Consider the following 17670-nt stretch of genomic DNA (forward strand, 5'->3'; position numbering starts at 1 on the left):
TCTGGATATTAGTTATTGGTCATAATTATAGGACTCCACTCTGTATGTCTTAAATTAATCTTCAATAGATTTTTATATCAAAGTTTTTAGGTCCCTGAGTAGATCCAATGGTTAAAAATTCACATTTTGATTTAATAATGGAAATTTTAGAGAACACAAACCAACAACCATATACAATGGATGTACGCGAGGTGGAAATCGTCAAGTCCAAACACATGAAGCATATCCAAGCACTGGTTAGAACTCATCTCACTATGGAGAGAACACAATACGGTAATGAATTCAAAGACAACACTAAGCTTCTAGTTGAAAGAGAATCTTCCTTGAAGAGCCATCTTGTCGGACAGGACCATGGGAACATCAGCTAGGGTGGAGCAAGTGTTGAGTCTTGAGTTCTTGCTGGACAAGGTGCTGGCCCTCTTCTTATGGTGGTAGAAGTAATTTCGGAGGTGAAAACGGAATTTATCATGCAGTGAGGCATAAATGAAGGGGTTGTAGCAGGCGGAGCTCATTGCAATAAGATGGCAGGTCACCTGAATGACATTGATGTAATTCTTATCTAAAATAGTGAACTCTTCATCGATATCCCGGATGAGGTTGACCACCTGCAGAGGCAACCAACATATGGCAAAAGCCATGACTGATATGATGAGCATACGGAACGTCTTCTGCTTCTTTTTGGACCATTTATCTTGATTGTGGGTCGCTGCCCCTGGGACGTTCCTCCTCCTAAGGTGATAGGCAATGGCACAATAAGAAACCGAAACGGCGGACAGTGGGAGCATGTAGGACAAAAGGAGCATCGTACACGAATAGAGGAGCCTTTGTCTTTCTTGGTGTTTCCAAAACTCCTCACAAATGATCATGTTGTGGCCAACATTCTTGAGGTCCAGGTAATGGGTATGCATGGATGTTGGTAGAGAAACGCCAATGGAAACCATCCAGATAACTGTCACAATGTAAATGCATGACTTACAGCCTATTCTTCTTCGAATAGGATAGACAACCACAACATATCGGTCTATTGCGATAGCCGTCAGCGATAGCACAGACACAAAAACGGTTGCGGCTTGCATTAAAGGGACAAAGTGGCACATGAATTCTCCGAAGAGCCAACCCCGGATTTCAAAGGCATAGGACGCCGTCAGCGGCACGCAGAAGATGCACATGACCAGATCGGCCGCCGCCAGGTTCCCGATAAGGAAATTGGTAGTGTTGTGAAGCTTCTTGGTGAAGGCAATGAGTAGGATTAGAACACTGTTGCCTAGGCAAGCCACAGTCACCAGCAAGGCATACAAAGGAATAAACAGGGGCTTCATATCAAAGAGGAAATCCAGGCCGGAGAATGACTGCGAGGCCGATGCATTCTTCATAGACTCATTAGATAACTGGGTGGACATTGTTCTCAAGCTTCCGATGGTCTCGATGCATTTCTGAAAAGAAATAATAAAAGTTTAGGCATCTAATGAATCTATTCCATAGGATCATAGAAGGACATTTTCATTAAAATAAATATATATATATATATATATATATATATATATATATATATATATATGAAGAACTTGCCCACTCTTGCTTCAACCTCTCATCTTCAAAGTAAGCAGAAGAAACTAGCACCAAAGAACCAGAAGGAACCATAATGAGAGTTGCAGGGGTAGTTGGTATAATTGTTATTTTTTTCTCTACAGAAAATTTACAATTGGAACAGAGCGATGTAAAAATTAAAAAAAGAAAGTCATACTCACCTGCCCTGATCTCCTGCAGCTGGTGTTTCTGCACTTTAGGTCCACCGGCTGTTCACTGCAGATTTACAGTTCCTGTGACTCATTGATCCCACAAGTATTGAGTGCTCAGCAATCACTGGCCAAGGTATGGCTGAACAGTTCCTGTGGGTTAGATGAGTCACAGAACCAGGAGCATAAGCAATGACAGCTGCAGGGGATCAGGGCAGGTGAGTATGACCTTCTTTTTCCAATTGTAAATTTTTTTCCTGGGGCTAGACAACCGATTTAAAAAGTATTAAAAAAAATACATAGAAGGTGTTAATATATATGTTTAGTATCCAGCAGAAAAATAAATACCTATTTAGTACTCAGGAAGAATAGAATCATGTCCTAATAGATGCCTCCATAATAAAGATTATTTCCATATCCATATGGAGCTTATTCAATTAGCTCTATTTTGACGTAATTATATGATTCATAGGAAATTTTAATTACTTGGCTCGAAAACGTTACATTTTATGTTGCTTAAATGTTAACAATTCCGGATGTGATTTAGCAGGTTTTATTTTTACACTCATCAGTACAAAGCGACTCCCCAAAGACAACATCCGGGGGAGAAGAAGCGCCAGGAGCTGCTCAGAATTTCTTCTGCATATAAGCGTGCTGGTTATGATCTTACATTTGGTATAAGGCTTGTAAGAAAGTCAGTAGGCTCCATTATTGTTATTGCGGCACTGACATGTCACCTGTTTCCTCTTGCTGCCACCATTTACTTTATTTCCCTTAAGTATCGTCAGCCAGAAGGGACATGCCACCCAAGGAAGCCAGACGTAACAATAGTAAATCAATAACCCCTGTAGTGTGAGTATCTCTAAGGCCAGTTTCTAGCCAGTATCTAGTCCAAATTCGAACCACCTTTTAGTTGACTTACTGAAAAAATTTGGGCAAAATTTTTGGCCCACTCAACCCACACCCCTTTTCCATAAGACGTCTTGTCGGTGAAGCCAATGCCCCTTCATTAAGAACACACAATATACATGATTTATTGATTTATTTAAAGGGAAACTGTCACCATAAATATGCTACCTAAGCTATCATCATCATCATCATGTTATAGAGCAGGAGGAGACGGGCGGATTGATATAGATCTTTATGGGAAAAGATTTAGTATCACTTGTAATTTATTGATTGAAATTTCTAATGTTTCCATGCTTAAGAGTCCAGTCCACGGAGTGACACCGCCCACTGGACTCTTTAACACAGAATGAGCAGGGATTTTAATCAATTTGTTAATGAGATCCCAACTAACTTGTCAGAAAAGTACATCCAGAATACTGTATGGAGTTAATCAGAATCCCTTTAATTTATGGCCACCCTGTACTTTATAGTATGTAACATGAATGTAATTGTTATTGGCTAATTCTGAACACAACCACATCCCCGGTTATAAGAGGCTGTTCACACCTATGCAATCACTTATTTTAAATTCTACTATTTTTATAAATGCAGACCTTTTACATGCACAGACATGCTAGCACCGAAGGGCCACTTAATACAGTGTACAGATTCCAGTAGTGGATTGCTTATTACTAATAATACTACTTTAATCATATTGGAGAATTACTATATTGATTTTTACAGAGATCAGCCATTCCATTAAATTGACACTATATTCATATAATTTATGCTGAGTCAAAAGTATACGTGTACAGGATCCAAAGTGCATTTTACTCCTATTAAAAATCTGTTGCCTCTGCCATTAGCCATAGGACTGCTGGTCTCCTGCCTCTGCTATCAGCTGTAGGACTACAACTCTCCTGCCTCTTCTATCAGCCATAGGACTGCTGGTCTCCTGCCTCTGCTATCAGCCATAGGACTGCTGCTCTCCTGCCTCTGCTATCAGCCATAGAATTGCTAGTCTCCTGCCTCTGCTATCAGCCATAGGACTGCTGGTCTCCTGCCTCTGCTATCAGCCATAGGGCTGCTGGTCTCCTGCCTCTGCCATTAGTCATAGAATTGCTAGTCTCCTGCCTCTGCTATCAGCCATAGGACTGCTGGTCTCCTGCCTCTGCTATGAGCCATAGGACTGCTGGTCTCCTGCCTCTGCTATCAGCCATAGGACTGCTGGTCTCCTGCCTCTCCTATCAGCCATAAGACTGCTGGTCTCCTGCCTATGCTATCAGCCATAGGACGTCCACTCTCCTGCCTCTGTTATCAGCCATAGGACTGTTGGTCTCCTGCCTCTCCTATCAGCCATAGGACGTCCACTCTCCTGCCTCTGTTATCAGCCATAGGACGTCCACTCTCCTGCCTCTCCTATCAGCCATAGGACGTCCACTCTCCTTCCTCTGTTATCAGCTATAGTATTTCTGATCTCATGCTTTATCTCTGAGCCATTGTATTGCCACGCTTCTGCTAACAGCCACAGGACTGCTGCTTTGCTTCCTAAGCAATCACCCATAAGGTTGCTAGTCAGCTGTGTTTACTATCAGCCATAACTTTGCTGGTCTCCTGTCTCTACTATCAGCCATAAGGCTGACACTCTCCTGTCTTTGCTATTAGCCATAAGATTGCTGGTCTCCTGTCTCTGCTATTAGCCATAGGATTGCTAGTCTCCTGCTTCTGTTATGAGCCATACATTTGCTGCTTTCCTGCTCTCAGCCATTGGATTGCCACTCTTCTGCTTCTGCTTATAGACACAGGATTGCTGCATCTGCTATTGGCCATAGCATTGCTAATCTCCTGCCTCAGCTATCAGCCATAAGGCTTCCACTCTTTTGCCTCTGCTATTATCCATATGCTGTGTCCTAGAGTGGGTCCATTGTGTTTTCTAAACAAATATACTGTAGGTTGGTACCATGTGTGTGTTTAAACTCAGAGACTGAAGTCTGTAGTATGCAACTCCTGCCACCAGATGTCACTGTTATATTGCACGGCTCATAGCCTAAAAGTATGTAAGGGTTAACTCTATTGATTATATGTAGTTCCTGCCACTGGCTGATGATTTCTACTAACCAATCCCAGAGCTAGCTACCTCAGGAGCTACTGCCCTATCACAGAGGGTTATCTTATGTCTATTGCCCAATCAGGTTCCCCCCTGTTGGCCTGATATATTTAGTGGGGTGGGACCATTGAGTTCTAGTTCTGCCAAGTGTATTAGAGAGAGTATCTTCAGAGAGCCTTTTCAGCATGTTCTTCAGGCCCTGGCCTGCTGCCAGGAGCCTTGTGCAGGACTGATGTTATTTCTTCTGATTACTAGATCCTAGCCATGTCCGACTAGAGTACGGCGTGGAGAGACTACGATGAGGATGGGACTAACCTATTCACGTTTGGGGACTGTTTTCTGTTCAACTGCTACCTCTGAAGGATTTTACAAGTAGATGAGGTACCAAACAAGTTAGTAGTAAAGCAAAGTACAAAGGCCGAGTCTTCTACTGCAACTTGCTAGTGTCTCCCTTGGGGGTCTCCCAGACAACTAGCTCTCCCTCTAGGTGGGACAGAGCTCCCTGATCATGTGTCATTCTGTGCCCACATGGTAGCATAGGCGAATGTGTATTTTGCCGTGGATTCCGGATTTTTCTCTAACAGCCCCAGCTCAACCACTGTGTCTATATAGGCCCCAGCTCGTAGCTGAAGTATCCTGACCTACCCTTGTTGTGCAACTAAAGGTCTATCTTAACTAACTTCAAACCTATCTCAACTAACTACAAGCTTCTTCACAAGTGTATCTTAAATTAACCACAGTATTTTCTCAAGTATATCTTAAACAACCAATATATCTCAAGTGTATTTCAGTATCTCAGACAGCTATTGTCTTCTAAAGATCGCAAAGTCTTTATCAGTATTCTGTGGATTCTATATTTGTCTAAGTGTGTGAGAACACTACAAGTATTACCTCCTACAGGAGTGATTGCAGTTTTGAAAAAGAGTCTTTTGTATTCTAGTGAGTGTGAGATTCTGTACTGTTCTTCAAAGCGATATAGCAGACTATTTTCTGGTTAAGGATATCTCTGCCTTTGAAATCACTTCTGCACAACACCTGCGATTCTATAGCACATGCTGTATTGCCTATTCTACACGACTGCAGCAACTACAACTCCTAGCATTATGGTGCTGTCGAGCCAGTGTATTCAGGGGTGGCCAGCTGGTCCTACTGTGACAAGTGCTTACTCCTGGATCACTGTGACGAGTGCCCATCTGCTGCTTTCACCCTCAGTACCCCCTGGGTTGCTGTGCACATAGTATTGCTGGTCTCCAGCTTCTGCTGTCAGCCATCTGAGTGCCACTCTCCTGCCTCTGTTATTAGCCATAGGTCTGCTGCTCTTGTGCTTCTGCTCTTAGCCATTGGATTGCCACTATTCTGCTTCTGGTACCAGCCACAGGATTGCTGCTCTGCTTTCTCTGCTATCAGCCATAAGATTGCTGCCTCTGCTATCAACCATAAGATTGCTGCCTCTGCTATCAGCCATAAGATTGCTGCCTCTGCTATCAACCATAAGATTGCTGCCTCTGCTATCAGCCATAAGATTGCTGCCTCTGCTATCAGCCATAAGATTGCTGCCTCTGCTATCAGCCATAAGATTGCTGCCTCTGCTATCAGCCATAAGATTGCTGCCTCTGCTATCAACCATAGGATTGCTGCCTCTGCTATCAGCCATAAGATTGCTGCCTCTGCTATCAACCATAGGATTGCTGCCTCTGCTATCAGCCATAAGATTGCTGCCTCTGCTATCAGCCATAAGATTGCTGCCTCTGCTATCAGCCATAAGATTACTGCCTCTGCTATCAATCATATGATTGCTGCCTCTGCTATCAGCCATAAGATTGCTGCCTCTGCTATCAGCCATGAGATTGCTGCCTCTGCTATCAGCCATGAGATTGCTGCCTCTGCTATCAGCCATGAGATTGCTGCCTCTGCTATCAGCCATGAGATTACTGCCTCTGCTATCAATCATATGATTACTGCCTCTGCTATCAGGCATACGATTGCTTTCTCTGCTGTCAACCACAAGATTGCTACCTCTACTACCAGGCATAAGATGGCTGCCTCTGCTACCAGCCATAAAATTGCTATCTCTGCTATCAGCTATAAGATTGCTGCCTCTGCTACCAGCCATAAGATTGCTGCCTCTGCTACCAGCCATAAAATTGCTGCCTCTGCTATCAGCCATAAGATTGCTACCTCTGCTATCAGCCATAAGCTGCATCTCTGCTTTAAACTGTGGAGAGAGTTTTACCTCCAGTTATGCGGTTCTGCACATGTTGGTGTAGAGAGTTGCAGCTCACACCTAACGTGGTTGCTGAGAAAACTGTACAATGCAGAGCGAGTTTCATGCCTAGGTCCTATTAACTAGAAGAGTACTCATGCAAGGATTTCACTGGGTGTTGTATGCCTGCCTCGGTAACCCCATCATCTGGCGTAGGCTGCGTCTCTCTACATCAAACCGAAAGAGTATGTTGCCCCAGAATTGGAGGCAAAGCAAAGTTTTTATTGATCAATGGGGAATGAGCTGACAGTTTGATGAACGCCTGTTGTCCTAGTAAGCATTTGTGGCTGGCAGCCCATTGGTCTATAGTGCTGTCAGTATATACAGACTAATTAATAAAGGACATGCCTTCTCATATGGAGAACAATGAAAATCGGTAAGCAGCAGAGACAAAAGTCCATGAAATACATCAGACAATGTAAAGAATGGTTCCACCAGCGCCGAATCCTCCGACAATAAAGCCCACTGGTGGGTGAAGTGAACACCATTGATTATTTCATTACAATGGCGCCTGTCAAGGAGGGTGTAATGGATTAGATAGCAAGTGACCAGTGAACCGGTGATAGAATATAGGAAAAATGGGCAAACGTAAGAATCTAAGTGATTCGTACAGGAGTCGTCAGATTGTGATGACTGGGTCTGATGTCTCCAGAACGGACAGTCTTACTGGCTGTTCCCGGAAGGATAACCGGTGACCAGAAACTGGGTCATGGGCACCCAGGCTCACAGATGTGTACGGGGGTGACGGTTAATGTTGGCACCTTCAGAGGTTTTGTGGAGTCCATGTCTGGATAGGTCAAAGTCGGACAGGGGTCATGGATTATGATGACTGGGTCTGATGTCTCCAGAACGGCCGTTCTTACTGGGTGTTCCTAGAAGGATAACCGATGACCAGGAACAGGGTCATGGGCACCCAGGCTCACAGATGTGTATGGGGGTGCAGATAACGTTGGCACCTTCAGAGGTTTTGTGGAGTCCACGTCTGGGCAGGACAGAATCGTACAGGGGTCTATGGATGACTGGGTCTGATGTCTGTGGAACGGTCGGTCTTACTGGGTGTTCCTGGAAGGATAACCGATGACCAGGAACAGGGTCATGGGCACCCAGGCTCACAGATGTGTATGGGGGTGCAGATAACGTTGGCACCTTCAGAGGTTTTGTGGAGGCCTCGTCTGGGCTGGTCACAGTCATCTTGGTTTGATTCTTATGGCTGAGCAGTGTATAGTATACACTAACTAGTAATACTAGCTGGCTTTGCTGGTGCAGTTAATACCCAGTCTACACAATGAATACAGTGAATAAGTCCTCTCGGAGGGATTATGTCTGTATTCATTGGTTCCCCCCACTAGTTGATATCATAAGTGTTATCGAGGCTTACGCCACATTCAGCGAGATCCTCAGAGACGGCGAGAATAGTCGCGTCGCTGCCATCGCTGGATTAAATGGAACGGCAGCTCTTACAGTATGAAACCCTATCAATCCTGGATTACCTGCTAAAGGTCACTGTCATTTATTTTCTTTAAAGGAAAGGTCAATGAATCATTTACATGACCCGGCAATTAACACGCTACGCTAACACGCAGTCACACGGGCGCCCCCGTCTCCAGTATTACCGGCAGATTATCCATTGTATCAATCATCTCATCAGGAAGCCTGGAAACAAATCACACAATGACCTTTCCTTGCGGTAGAAATCTTGTATCTGGAGAATTTCAGTCCCTGGTCACACGTCGCTTACGGGTGGTCGTCAGCCATGTTACATCCTATGGCGAGACGCTGTCTGTCTCCTAATTCAGTTACCTCTATGGTGAGTTGTGGAAGCCGCGTGTAGATGTATAGGCTGCGGGTGGTGGGGGGATCAGTCAGTGTACAACTTCCCTATGGCAGCTTATCTGTCACTGATGGAGGTGTCGGCCATACGCCCCGAGTGTATACAGGGACCAGAGAGATGTGATATATGTAAGGATGTATGGGACTGAGGCTGATGCACTAGATAGATAGATAGATAGATAGATAGATAGATAGATAGATAGATAGGAGATAGATAGATAGATAGATAGATAGATGAAGTAAATCCCGCAGCACTCTGATAAAATGCAATTGGGTGCCCGCTGTCCCACCTCGGTGCAGCCAGTGGAGTAAATAAACCAAAAAATTAAACAACTGCAGCTCCAAAGTGTAATCCGTGAAGTGATATATTGACACATAATAACAGCGAACAGCGAAGTTTTAGACCCATCGATGGGGTCCTTTCTCAAGCATTTGCTTGAGTAATAGATAACAGATGAATGATAGATAGATAGATAAATAGGAGATAGATAGATAGATAGATAGATAGATAGATAGATAGATAGATAGATAGATAGGAGATAGATAGATAGGAGATAGATAGATAGATAGATAGATAGATAGATAGATAGATAGGAGATAGATAGATAGATAGATAGATAGATAGATAGATAGATAGATAGATAGGAGATAGATAGATAGATAGATAGATAGATAGATAGATAGGAGATAGATAGATAGATAGATAGATAGATAGATAGATAGATAGATAAATAGGAGATAGATAGATAGATAGATAGATAGATAGATAGATAGATAGATAGGAGATAGATAGGAGATAGATAGATAGATAGATAGATAGATAGGAGATAGATAGGAGATAGATAGATAGATAGATAGATAGATAGATAGATAGATAGATAGATAGATAGGAGATAGATAGGAGATAGATAGATAGATAGATAGATAGATAGATAGATAGATAGGAGATAGATAGGAGATAGATAGATAGATAGATAGATAGATAGATAGATAGATAGATAGATAGATAGATAGATTGATAGATAGATAGATAGATAGATAGATAGATAGATAGATAGGAGATAGATAGATAGATAGATAGATAGATAGATAGATAGGAGATAGATAGATAGATAGATAGATAGGAGATAGATAGATAGATAGATAGATAGATAGATAGATAGATAGATAGATAGGAGATAGATAGATAGATAGATAGATAGATAGATAGATAGATAGAAGATAAATAGATAGATAGGAGATAGATAGATAGATGATAGATAGATAGAAGATAGGAGATAAATAGATAGATAGATAGATAGATAGATAGATAGATAGATAGATAGATAGATAGGAGAGGAAGAGATAGATAGATAGATAGATAGATAGATAGATAGATAATAGATTAGATAGAAGATTGATAGATAGATAGATAGATAGATAGATAGATAGGAGATAGTTAGATAATAGATTAGATAGATAGATAGATAGATAGAAGAGAGGTAGATAGATAGATATAGATAGATATTGTATTGATATGGACAGAGATATAGAAATATACAGAGAGATGTCATAGAACATGTTAAATACAACCTGAAATCCATAAGAATTTGGTGATATATATATATATATATATATATATATATATATATATATATATATATATATATACACGGTAAGACTTGAGTCCAGTCTGGAGGAGACAATCACACACAATTCCTATCAGTGAGAATACATAGATACCCGGACACACACACCTGTTGCTCTATACTTACATAGTTGGGAGAATCCAGAAGGTGATCCCAGTATTCCCAGTATCCCAGGAGGTGAGTCCGCAGCGTCCTCCTGTAGGTATAGAGATGTAGGGGAGCACCTGTATATATAGAGATGTGGGGGGGCTCTACCTCTACGACTGGCTCTGCACATTCACCTGAGATCTCCCCTTTAGCAGCATCCCTATGCTGAGAGAGTAGTCAGTCAGTGGCATATAGAGTGATGGGGAATAGTCCAGCCCTGTGCCAGTGATGTATGTGGCGGAGACAGAGGTAGAAGCCCCTGTGCTCAGCCCCCTCAGCACACACTGGAGGTGGAGGGGGCTCACCGCTGCCACAGCCATTCTCCTTCACTCCCCTCAATCTGGACAGGGAGGAGACAATGGCTATAAAGATAGGGACATCCATCTACATGGGACTTCTCGCCTGTCAGGCAGCGTTAGCTACAGACACTGATTCTATTATTGTATTATTATTGTCTCATATCAGACAAATCATTCATATATATATATATATATAGCTTTTTCTGTGTTATATTTTCCCTGGGAAAGCTGGCTCCTTACTCCATTACTGAGGAATATGTACTAAACCATTTCAGGCGCTCAATGTCAGTCTCATAGGAATAGATAGATAAAGTGATGTGCAGAATTGGTAGAGTCTCAGGGTGGCCATGTGGGCTCACAGATGGATCTATGGGTAATGTGATTGCTGCTCCATTCTAATAGGAGACTGTGGTTCCCCATATACTGAGGATAGCAGAAACGAATGATGGGACAGGTATATTAAGGGAATTTGACAGCTCTATATCATTCTCACCTATAGTAGTGTACTGTATAACTCTCCCGGCATCAGTAACCCCTTCTCCCCCACATGTCATCTATAGTAGTGTACTGTATAATCTCCAGGCATCAGTAACCCCTTCTCCCCCACACGTCACCTATAGTAGTGTACTGTATAACTCTCCAGGCATCAGTAACCCCTTCTCCCCCACATGTCATCTATAGTAGTGTCCTGTATAACTCTCCCGGCATCAGTAACCCCTTCTCCCCCACATTTCATCTATAGTAGTGTACTGTATAATCTCCAGGCATCAGTAACCCCTTCTCTCCCACATGTCACCTATAATAGTGTACTGTATAACTCTCCGGGCATCAGTAACCACTTCTCTCCCACGTCACCTATAGTAGTGTACTGTATAACTCTCCCGGCATCAGTAACCCCTTCTCTCCCACATGTCACCTATAGTAGTGTACTGTATAACTCTCCGGGCATCAGTAACCACTTCTCTCCCACGTCACCTATAGTAGTGTACTGTATAACTCTCCCGGCATCAGTAACCCCCTCTCTCCCACATGTCACCTATAGTAGTGTACTGTATAACTCTCCGGGCATCAGTAACCACTTCTCTCCCACGTCACCTATAGTAGTGTACTGTATAACTCTCCCAGCATCAGTAACCCCTTCTCCCCCACATGTCATATATAGTAGTGTACTGTATAATCTCCAGGCATCAGTAACCCCTTCTCCCCCACGTCATCTATAGTAGTGTACTGTATAACTCTCCAGACATCAGTAACCCCTTCTCCCCCACATGTCATCTATAGTAGTGTACTGTATAACTCTCCCGGCATCAGTAACCCCTTCTTTTCCACATGTCATCTATAGTAAAGTACTGTATAACTCTCCCGGCATCAGTAACCCCTTCTCCTCCACATGTCATCTATAGTAGTGTACTGTATACATCTCCCGGCATCAGTAACCCCTTCTCCTCCACATGTCATCTATAGTAGTGTACTGTATATATCTCTAGGCATCAGTAAACCCTTCTCCCCCACATGTCATCTATAGTAGTGTACTGTATAACTCTCCATTTATCAGTAACCTCTTCTCTCCCCCACATGTCATCTATAGTAGTGTACTGTATAACTCTTCAGGCATCAGTAACCCCTTCCCCCCCACATGTCATCTATAGTAGTGTACTGTATAATTCTCCCGGCATCAGTAACCCCTTCTCCCCCACATGTCATCTATAGAAGTGTACTGTATAACTCCCGGCATCAGTAACCCCTTCTCTCCCCCACATGTCACCTATAGTAGTGTACTGTATACATCTCCAGGCATCAGTAACCCCTTCTCTCTCCCACATGTCATCTATAGTAATGTACTGTATATCTCTCCATGTATCAGTAACCCCTTCTTCCCCACATGTCATCTATAGTAGTGTACTTTATATCTCCCGGCATCAGTAACCCCCTTCTCCCCCACATGTCATCTATAGTAGTGTACTGTATAACTCTCCAGCCATCAGTAACCCCTTCTCCCCCCACATGTCATCTATAGTACTGTACTGTATAACTCTCCTGGCATCAGTAACCCCTTCTCCCCCACATGTCACCTATAGTAGTGTACTGTATAACTCTCCAGGCATCAGTAACCCGTTCTCCCCCCACATGTCATCTATAGTAGTGTACTTTATATCTCCCGGCATCAGTAACCCCTTCTCCCCCACATGTCATCTATAGTAGTGTACTGTATAACTCTCCCGGCATCAGTAACCCCTTCACTCCCCCACATGTCATCTATAGTAGTGTACTGTATAACTTTCCCAGCATCAGTAACCCCTTCTCTCCCCCACATGTCATCTATAGTAGTGTACTGTATACATCTCCTGGCATCAGTAACCCCTTCTCCCCCACATGTCATCTATAGTAGTATACTGTATAACTCTCCAGGCATCAGTAACCCCTTCTCCCCCATATGTCATCTATAGTAGTGTACTGTATAACTCTCCAGGCATCAGTAACCCCTTCTCTCCCACATGTCACCTATAGTAGTGTACTGTATAACTCTCCAGGCATCAGTAACCCGTTCTCCCCCCACATGTCATCTATAGTAGTGTACTGTATAACTCTCCCGGCATCAGTAACCCCTTCTCCCCCACATGTCATCTATAGTAGTGTACTGTATAACTCTCCCGGCATCAGTAACCCCTTCTCTCCCCCACATGTCATCTATAGTAGTGTAAGGTATAACTCTCCCGGCATCAGTAACCCCTTCTCTCCCCCACATGTCATCTATAGTAGTGTACTGTATACATCTCCCAGCATCAGTAACCCCTTCTCCCCCACATGTCATCTATAGTAGTGTACTGTATAACTCTCCCGGCATCAGTAACCCCTTCTCTCCCCCACATGTCATCTATAGTAGTGTACTGTATAACTCTCCCGGCGACAGTAACTCCTTCTCCCCCACATGTCACCTATAGTAGTGTACTGTATAACTCTCCCGGCATCAGTAACCCCTTCTCCCCCACCTGTCATCTATGGTAGTGTACTGTATAACTCTCCCGGCATCAGTAACTTCTCTCTCACATGTCATCTATAATAGTGTACTGTATACATCTCCCGGCATCAGTAACCCCTTCTCCCCCACATGTCATCTATAGTAGTGTACTGTATATCTCTCCATGTATCAGTAACCCCTTCCCTCCCACATGTCACCTATAGTAGTGTACTGTATAACTCTCCCGGCATCAGTAACCCCTTCTCTCCCCCACATGTCATCTATGGTAGTGTACTGTATAACTCTCCCGGCATCAGTAACTTCTTCTCTCTCACATGTCATCTATAGTAGTGTACTGTATAACTCTCCAGGCATCAGTAACCCCTTCTCCTCCACATGTCATCTATAGTAGTGTACTGTATAACTCTCCAGGCATCAGTTACCCCTTCCCCCCACATGTCATCTATAGTAGTGTACTGAACACATCTCGAGGCATCAGTTACCCCTTCCCCCCACATGTCATGTATAGTAGTGTACTGTATACATCTCCAGGCATCAGTAACCCCTTTTTCCCCCACATGTCATCTATAGTAGTGTACTGTATAACTCTCCCGGCATCAGTAACCCCTTCTCCCCCACATGTCGTCTATAGTAGTGTACTGTATATCTCTCCATGTATCAGTAACCCCTTCTCTCCCACATGTCACCTATAGTAGTGTACTGTATAACTCTCCAGGCATCAGTAACCCCTTCTCCCCCACATGTCATCTATAGTAGTGTACTGTATAACTCTCCCGGCATCAGTAACTCCTTCTCCCCCACATGTCATCTATAGTAGTGTACTGTATAACTCTCCCGGCATCAGTAACCCCTTCTCCCCCACATGTCACCTATAGTAGTGTACTGTATAACTCACCCGGCATCAGTAACCCCTTCTTCCCCCACATGTCATCTATAGTAGTGTACTGTATAACTCTCCTGGCATCAGTAACCCCTTCTCTCCCACATGTCACCTATAGTAGGGTACTGTATAACTCTCCTGGCATCAGTAACCCCTTCTCTCCCCCACATGTCATCTATAGTAGTGTACTGTATAACTCTCCCGGCATTAGTAACCCCTTCTCTTCCACATGTCATCTATAGTAGTGTTCTTTATAACTCTCCCGGCATCAGTAACCCCTTCTCCCCCACATGTCACCTATAGTAGTGTACTGTATATCTCTCCATGTATCAGTAACCCCTTCTCTCCCACATGTCACCTATAGTAGTGTACTGTTTAACTCTCCAGGCATCAGTAACCCCTTCTCTCCCACATTTCATCTATAGTAGTGTACTGTATAACTCTTCCGGCATCAGTAACCCCTTCTCTTCCACATATCATCTATAGTAGTGTACTGTATAACTCTCCCGGCATCAGTAACCCCTTCTCCCCCACATGTCATCTATAGTAGTGTACTGTATAACTCTCCAGGCATCAGTAACCCCTTCTCCCCCACATGTCACCTATAGTAGTGTACTGTATAACTCACCCAGCATCAGTAACCCCTTCTTCCCCCACATGTCACCTATAGTAGTGTACTGTATAACTCTCCCGGCATCAGTAACCCCTTCTCTCCCACATGTCATCTATAGTAGTGTACTGTATAACTCTCCCGACATCAGTAACCCCTTCTCCCCCACATGTCATCTATAGTAGTGTACTGTATACATCTCCAGGCATCAGTAACCCCTTCTCCCCCACATGTCACCTATAGTAGTGTACTGTATAACTCTCCAGGCATCAGTAACCCCTTCTCCCCACATGTCATCTATAGTAGTGTACTGTATAACTCTCCCGGCATCAGTAACCCCTTCTCCCCCACATGTCACCTATAGTAGTGTACTGTATAACTCTCCCGGCATCAGTAACCCCTTCTCTCCCACATGTCACCTATAGTAGTGTACTGTATAAACATCAGCACAGTGTACGTCTGTTCAGTGCTTATAGATTAGTGCTGTGATGTACTGTATATCTCTCCATGTATCAGTAACCCCTTCTCTCCCACATGTCACCTATAGTAGTGTACTGTTTAACTCTCCAGGCATCAGTAACCCCTTCTCTCCCACATTTCATCTATAGTAGTGTACTGTATAACTCTTCCGGCATCAGTAACCCCTTCTCTTCCACATATCATCTATAGTAGTGTACTGTATAACTCTCCCGGCATCAGTAACCCCTTCTCCCCCACATGTCATCTATAGTAGTGTACTGTATAACTCTCCAGGCATCAGTAACCCCTTCTCCCCCACATGTCACCTATAGTAGTGTACTGTATAACTCACCCAGCATCAGTAACCCCTTCTTCCCCCACATGTCACCTATAGTAGTGTACTGTATAACTCTCCCGGCATCAGTAACCCCTTCTCTCCCACATGTCATCTATAGTAGTGTACTGTATAACTCTCCCGACATCAGTAACCCCTTCTCCCCCACATGTCATCTATAGTAGTGTACTGTATACATCTCCAGGCATCAGTAACCCCTTCTCCCCCACATGTCACCTATAGTAGTGTACTGTATAACTCTCCAGGCATCAGTAACCCCTTCTCCCCACATGTCATCTATAGTAGTGTACTGTATAACTCTCCCGGCATCAGTAACCCCTTCTCCCCCACATGTCACCTATAGTAGTGTACTGTATAACTCTCCCGGCATCAGTAACCCCTTCTCTCCCACATGTCACCTATAGTAGTGTACTGTATAAACATCAGCACAGTGTACGTCTGTTCAGTGCTTATAGATTAGTGCTGTGATGTTGATGTGTAATTCATTCCTGCTCACATGGCACCTTGCACACCCAGTGCACCAATAACCTCTTCTCCCCCCACATGCAATCGATAGTGTTCTTCACCAGTGTAAGCCTGCCCAGTGCCCCATCATCAGCGTTATGGCACAGTAGATAGGACTATGTTGTAGTGTGCTGTGATTGGTTAGAGAAGTCGGGGAACGTCCCTGTGTGTAGTGCTGACAAACTGCCAACTACTGTCTCAGCCCTGGTCCCATCCCCTGATACGGAGAGAATAAGAAGTAGCTGGGCCCCATGGCGAGGGCTCACAGGGGCCCAATGACATCACTAACATCAACTTGTCATTGCTCAGAAGGGTTAATCTCATGAAATCAGGCAGCTGTCCAATATATATAATAGGGAGGTCAGGGCTCCTGCTCACACTTCCTAATCTCCTCTCATTGTAGCTGATGAATATTGAAGCCCCAATGTCCTCCACTTAGAATCAGCCGCATTGATGCATCTCCGCCCGGCACTAGAGCTGAGCGGCTGCTTGTTAACCGAAGCGCCCACCACCCCTCCTCCTCCGCCTCAATGGGTTACTAATCCTCCTCTTCCATGTACATTGCCGGTTATTAGCTGTGCCGTATACACTGACATACTAATAGCCGGAGCTATGTTATCAGGACAGAACAGAGAGATGGGATACCTGGAGTCACAATAACATTAATGTAGCCTCAGGTCAATGCAGGGACACGGAGAACATTCTGCTTCTCCATTGTGTTTTCTGACATGTTTATTCCTGCTGGTTATTTTATAGACAAGTCCATTGGCTTTCATTATAATGGGAAGGACTTAAAGGGGTATTCCACTCAAACGTAACTTTTGATATGTTGCTGCCCATGGTGAGACTTGCAGTTCCTTCCATACTTGGTATTATCTATTTAGTCTCCTTCCTCCAGTTCTCATCGGCTGCTTCCTGCTAAAGACACAGAAAACTGTGTGTGAGCTGTTCAGTCCATCTCTGCCGTCAACACTTCCTCCCCCC

General features: G+C 43.8%; 1 protein-coding gene across 1 annotated transcript; it reads right to left on the minus strand.

Moving 5' to 3' along the window:
* Window positions 1–302: 302 nt before the first annotated feature.
* LOC138770409 (prolactin-releasing peptide receptor-like) lies at window positions 303–1641 on the minus strand. Its single transcript, XM_069949511.1, has 2 exons — window positions 1570–1641; window positions 303–1433 (listed from the first exon to the last, which is right to left on the minus strand). The coding sequence occupies exons 1-2, from the start codon at window positions 1639–1641 to the stop codon at window positions 303–305; spliced, it is 1203 nt and encodes a 400-aa protein (XP_069805612.1).
* Window positions 1642–17670: the final 16029 nt, after the last annotated feature.

The sequence above is a fragment of the Dendropsophus ebraccatus genome, chromosome 13 (assembly GCF_027789765.1).
Source record: "Dendropsophus ebraccatus isolate aDenEbr1 chromosome 13, aDenEbr1.pat, whole genome shotgun sequence".
NCBI lineage: Eukaryota > Metazoa > Chordata > Amphibia > Anura > Hylidae > Dendropsophus > Dendropsophus ebraccatus.